We start from the raw sequence: 6,251 nt of genomic DNA, 5'->3' as shown, positions 1-6,251 counted from the left end.
CCTCCCTGGGCCTCCAGCCCAGGCTGGACTAGGTTCCCCTTCTCTCACTTCCAGGCCCCCTGACTCATGACATTAGACTGCGAGTAGATTGTGATCCCCTTGGGGGACAGGTTCTGTGTTCGGATCTCCAGCTAGCCACCCCAGAGTGCTCCTGAAAGGAACATTTGCATTCCCTTCGATCAGAAACCCCCGGGGGGGGGGGGTGGGAGACCCAGGAATCTGCCTTTTTTTTTTTTTTTTCAAACTCCCTCTCCGGGTGATGCTTAAACCATTTGGAAAACCACTGTGCCGCGGAACCTGGAATTATTATTTTTTTTAAAAAAGATTTTATTAATTTATTCATGAGAGACAGAGAGAGGGTCAGAGACACAGGCGGGGGGAGAAGCAGGCTCCATGCAGGGAGCCTGACGTGGGACTCGATCCGGGGGCCCCAGGATCACGCCCTGGGCGGAAGGTGGCGCTAAACCGCTGAGCCTCCTGGGCTGCCCACGGAGCCTGGAGTTAGCGGGAGGGACGCATTTTGAGGTGTTTGTGTCTCGTCCCCTGTTGGGCTTCCAGTCGAGAAGGCCTGGGGCTGGAGCTAAAAGAAATTTGAGTACTTTTGTAAAAAAAAAAAAATAATAATAATAATAATAATAATAATAAAGCACCCTGAGCTGGCTCCGCTTTGCCATTAACCGCTGTGTGTCGGGTGTGCCCTCTCCGCGCAGGCCTCCGTGCGTGCCCCGCGCCGGGCCGTGAGCCGGGGCCCTGACCCCCGCCCCAGCCCCAGCCCGAGCCCCGGCCGCAGAGGCCGCCGCCTCGCCTCGAGGATGAACGCCACCGCCACCGCCACCGCCACCGCCACCGCCACCGCGCCGCTGGCCGACGCCCCCAACGGCACCCTGCTGCGCGGGCCCCGCGCCCAGGGCGGCCCCCAGGACCTCGTCCACACGGCCACGCTGGCCACCTGCACGCTGCTGCTGGCGGTCGTCTTCTGCCTGGGGTCCTACGGCAACGTCGTCGTCTTCCTGTCCTTCTTCGACCCCGGCCTTCCGCAAGTTCCGAACCAACTTCGACGTCATGGTCCTGAACCTGTCCTTCTGCGACCTGTTCATCTGCGGGGTGACGGCGCCCATGTTCGCCTTCGCGCTCTTCCGCTCGGCGCGGGGCCTCCCGGACGCCTTCTGCTTCGCCTTCCACGCCACCAGCTCGGGCTTCGTCATCATGTCCCTGAAGACGGTGGCGGCGATCGCGCTGCACCGGCTGCGCATGGTGCTGGGCCGCCAGCCCAGCCGCCCCGCCTCGGTGCCCGGCGCCGCGCTGCTCGCCGCGCTGCTCTGGGCCAGCAGCTTCACGCTGGCCGCCCTGGGCGCCCTCCGCGCCAGCAAGGCGCACCTGTGCCTGCCCCTGTCGGGGCTGCCGGCGGCGGAGGGCGCGGCCGCGCTGTCGCTGTACGCCGTGGACTTCAGCTCCTGCGTGGCGGTGGTGGCCGTGTCCTACGTCCTGATCGCGCAGACGCTGCGCAGGAACGCGCGGGCCCGGCGGCGCCCCCCGGCGGCCGCGGCGGGCGGCCCGGGGCGGCGGGGGGCCGAGCCCGCGCTCTACCGGCACCAGGGCTGCCGCCCGCCGCCCGCGCCCGCCGCCCGCCGCCCGTGCCCGCCGCCCGCGTCCGCCGTCAACCTGGCCGCGGCCAAGGACTCCAAGGCCGTGCTCACCTGCGTGGTCATCGTGCTGTCGGCCCTGCTGTGCTGCGTGCCCCTGGGCGCCGCCCTGGCGCGGGGCGCGCTGTCCCGGGGCGGGGGCGGCGGCGGCGGCGGGGGCCTGCGCCAGCTGGAGCTGCTCGGCTTCGCCCTGCTCTTCCTCAAGTCGGGGCTCAACCCCTTCATCTACTCCCGCGGCAGCGCGGGCCTGCGCAGGAAGGTGCTCGCGTGCCTGCGGGGCGGCGGCCTGGGCGCCTGCGGCTGCCGGCAGAGGACCCGGCTCCGCGCCGTCGGGAAGGGGAACCTGGAGACCAACCGGAACAAGTCGTCCCACCACGAGACCAACTCGGCCTACGTGCTGTCCCCGAAGCCGCAGAAGAAGTTCGTGGACCAGGCGTGCGGGCCCAGCCAGTCCAGGGAGAGCGCGGTGAGCCCCAGGGCCTCGGCGGGGCGGCCCGGCGGCCAGAGCAGCTCGACCGCGGCCGACACGCGCCTGGAGCCCTACTACAGCGTCTACCGCAGCAGCCCGCCGCGGGGGGACGGCGCCCCGCGGGCCCCCCGCTGCCCCGGCCCGGCCGGGCCCTGCGGCGCCAGGCGCCAGCGCGCGGCCGGCGACCTGCTGCGAGGGCCCGGCGCGGCGGGGCCCATCCCGGTGCCCTCCGTGTAGCGCCTCCGCCGCCCGGGGCAGCCCGACCGCAGGCCCTCCGGGTGCTCCTCCGTCCGCAGGACCCGCAGCACCTGCGGGTTTGCCTTGCGGTGCCTCAGGGTCGGGAGATCCCCGCGAAGGGGTTACTAGTGGATGGTTCCCCCCGAGCCTCTCCCCAGATGCCGGGGATGCTCGCGCTGAGCCGCCGGGGACGAACCCCTTGTGCCCGGAGGCGTCGGTGTTCGGGGTCTTCAGGACACGCGAGCTGGATTTTTTTTTTTTTTTTAAAACCATGTGAAGGTATGATCTTCACCGAGACGGATTTTTTTTTTTTTTTCTAATGCATCGAACTCTGAATTTTGACCCTCTGAAGTGTGGAAAGGGTCTTGTCCCAGTGCACTCTGGCAGCGGGTTTACTTGAATACATAAACGTACTGTCAAGGCGGAAAATCGGAAATGTCTTCTCTGTGGTTACCCTTGACCCAAGACACACACACACACAGGCATTAGGTACTTTGCTCTCGGCAGACAGTCCACCAAGTACTATGATCACTACCATTTCTTATGAGAGACATCATTCTTTTGTGTGAATCGACTAGCTGTATGGTTTTGTTTTTTGTTTTTTTAAAGAAGTATGTTTCTGCTCGCTAAAAATGAATTCTTCTATTTTGGAATGAGCTTACCCAAGGATCCTAGTGGAGAGGACTGTTCCTGTAGTGGAGGATGTGATTTCTGGGAGCAGAGGCACTAACCGCGGCCTCTGCGCCAGGGCCTGGTGACCTGGGTCGCAGTCGGGACTGCTGTTGCGTGTCAGATGATCTTCATTATTGCCTAAGAAGGTGTTAAGAGTGAGATCGAGAGGATTTCGATCTACGCGTCGCTTCTGGGCAAGGATGGCTCGTTAACAACCTGACAAAGAGTATCCAAGTAACTATTTAAAAATGACTTTTTGGTCTTTGTTTAAATATCACTATGGTAACAGAAATTCTTAAGGTGATCTGTTTTCAAAATAATTGTGTGATTTCTCTCCCATTAGTCTTGGTAATGGGCAATAAGGAAAACTAGAAGAAGGATTTCTTTACCTGGAACTAATTTTATGATGAACTCTGTGATTCCTAGCATAACAACCGTAAATTCCTATTTTTATGTAAAGATATTTTCATTATACAGTTAGCTTTTGAACTTGCCACAGCTTTGGAACTACAGCTGTTAGGCTCAAGATGGGCATCAAGATCCAAAACCTGTCTTTAGGAATGGTCGTATTGGAGAACTGTTCCTGCAGGCTGGAAGGAACTGTGTTGTTCTGGATCAAAGGTGAGCAACGCAGAGCGCCCTCCCCGGGCTGTTCCCACGTACAAGAGTGCCCCGAGGTGTGGAGAAGGCAGCTGGAGCTCGGCACAGCCTCGCCCAACGCCCCCCTTCCAGCACTGACCAGCCGTTTTGTTTCTAGGTTTCCGTATGAGATACGGCTTTTCTTTTCTTTTTAAATTCGCCTTTTAGGAATTTTTCCTTCCCTTCCTTCTCTCCTTTTCTTCCTTTATTTTTGCTATTAAATTTTATAGCAGAAGAGAAAACACCCCCTCTGTCACATTTTTTCTTGTTTGTAATTGGATGCTATTTTTGGAAGTCACTATAACCTATTTCAATTATGCTTTTATATTTTTAATACGACACTGTTTTCATTTATTACCACTCCCACGAGATAGGTTAGTATATTACCCCTTTTTAACAAAGAACTAAGACATCTAATATCCTCTCCCAAGATCGCTTGAAGATAATTCTAATTAGGAGTTAGACTTTTGTCAAAATTTAGAGCTGGCTCTTTATTCCAATAAGCCAAACAGCTTTATAATTACTAAGATTAAGCAAGATGATACTCCATACTTTTTAAGGTGTGTTTCTCGTTTTTGGCTAGGCATTTCCAGGGTGATTCAATAAAAGATTTTTTAAAAGTAATTTTTACTTGTAAAATTTAAGCTGACAGGTTTCTTGTACGACTTTTTGAGTTAGAGACGACCCGATCCATCTTTGGGAGGTAAAAGTTACAGTATAAAGAAAAGGAAGCATGCGCATATGAGGTATTCAGTCTCTTTGTGCTCGAGAAATTACTGATTTAACTTGCATGAAATACATGTTGGGCTAGATTCTTAGCCCTCCTCCACATCTGTCTCTACATCTATGTGGAGATACGGAGATAAATGTAACTTATCTCTTCATAAGTTATATATGTCTATCCATAGAGGGAGATATGGATAGGTACATATAACTTCTCTATAAGGGCTAAACTGAGAACTAAAAATAATGAGAATTCAGTTGAATATGACTAATTATTAGCAGGGTATATTAATTAGTTCTCTTGATGCTTTACTGTGATGCAAAGTATGTGATGTATTTCAAACATTTTATAATTGTTCTGATGTTAACCTTTAGGCCAGATTTGTATTTCTGATGCTTTTAATGTTCTTTTAAAATAATGTTTGGAAAATAAAAACCCTAACATTTCTGAACATCAGATTGCAGTGCTATGACTTTCCTGTCCAGTCATTTGGAAACCATCAGAGGAAAGTAGTGATGGTTACTGCACCGTAGATAACAATGTGTTGGCCCTCAGCATTCTCTACTTTAAGAGATGAAATAATCATGGGTTTGGAGGGTTTTGTTTTAATTTTATTTATTTATTTTAAGATTTTATTTATTTATTCATGAAAGACACAGAGACAGAGAGAGGGGCAGAGACACAGGCAGAGGGAGAAGCAGGCTCCACATAGGGAGCCCGACGTGGGACTCGATCCCGGGTCTCCAGGATCAGGCCCTGGGCTGAAGGTGGTGCTAAACTGCTGAGCCACCCGGCTGCCCTGTTTTAATTGTTTTTAAAGTGAGTTCTACGCCCAATGTGGGGCTCCAACCCACAATCTCGGGATCCATAGTCTTATGGTTTACCAACTGAGCCAGTCAGGTGGCCTGAGTCCCCGGGAGCTCTTTGTTTTTATTTATTTTTTAAAAATATTTTATTTATTTATTCATGACAGACACAGAGAGAGAGAGGGGGGGGGAGGGGGCAGGCTCCATGCAGGGAACCCAATGTGAGACTTGATCCCAGGTCTCCAGGATTACGCCCTGGGCCGAAGTGACGCTAAACCCCTGGGCCACTGGGGCTGCCCTGTTTTTAATTTTTATTATTTATTTATTTATTAGCGAGAGCACGCGCGAGCATATGCAAGAGCGGGGTGGGGGGGAGGGGGGAGGGGCAGAGAGAGAAGCTAACTCCCCGCTGAGCAGGTAGCCAGATCCTAGGACCCTGAGATCATGACCTGAGCCAAAATAGATGCTTAACCGACTGAGCCACCAAGGCGCCCCCTCAGGATCTCTTTATTGGTTCCAGAGAGTTCTCTGGCTCAAGATCAGTGCTGCATATGTTGGGCAATGTTGGTTATCTCATCAAAAGTGGTATTTCCATTGTGCTTAATGTTTTCCTGCTTCTCTCTCTTGGTGGTTCCTTGAGGGCTTTGATAATTAGGGGCAGAAGGTACCACGTGGCTCTGGGCCTGTCTGTTCTGAATGGTCAGTTTCACTGTGATCCTCACACCCTCCCAATCACTGTTTCCCTTGGTGATGTCATCACCAACCGTTTTTGGAGACAGACCCACAGGACCTGTTTTGGTAGATGTGCCACCAACTTCCCCACAGATGTATGACTTTGATCTCACTGGGGCCAAACTTAGGCAGCATGGTGGAGGCTGCTGGGTTTGGATGAACCCAGATTCAGGATGACCGAAGACAGTTGCACCTTCGCCTCCTTTGAGCTAAAAGCCAAAAGCAAAAATGCGTATCCTAGAATTGGTGATAGAGACGGTGTATATAAGCTGAGGGAAAACTCAAAATTACAGTCCTGCGATAGATAACGTAAAGATCCTTCTTTGAAA

The 6,251-nt window shown here is 53.5% G+C and overlaps 1 protein-coding gene across 1 annotated transcript; it reads left to right on the top strand.

Moving 5' to 3' along the window:
• The first annotated feature begins 502 nt into the window (after nt 1–502).
• On the top strand, nt 503–2,490 carry GPR75 (G protein-coupled receptor 75). Its single transcript, XM_041757533.1, is given in 2 exon segments — nt 503–1,025; nt 1,027–2,490. Coding segments are annotated over 2 exon segments (1,536 nt in total). The 5' UTR covers nt 503–812; the 3' UTR covers nt 2,350–2,490.
• The last annotated feature ends 3,761 nt before the right edge of the window (nt 2,491–6,251 follow it).

Source organism: Vulpes lagopus, chromosome 5 (genome assembly GCF_018345385.1).
Source record: "Vulpes lagopus strain Blue_001 chromosome 5, ASM1834538v1, whole genome shotgun sequence".
NCBI classification, from domain to species: domain Eukaryota; kingdom Metazoa; phylum Chordata; class Mammalia; order Carnivora; family Canidae; genus Vulpes; species Vulpes lagopus.
The sequence above is the reverse complement of the archived record's forward strand: the minus strand, read 5'-3'. Positions and strand labels throughout refer to the sequence as shown.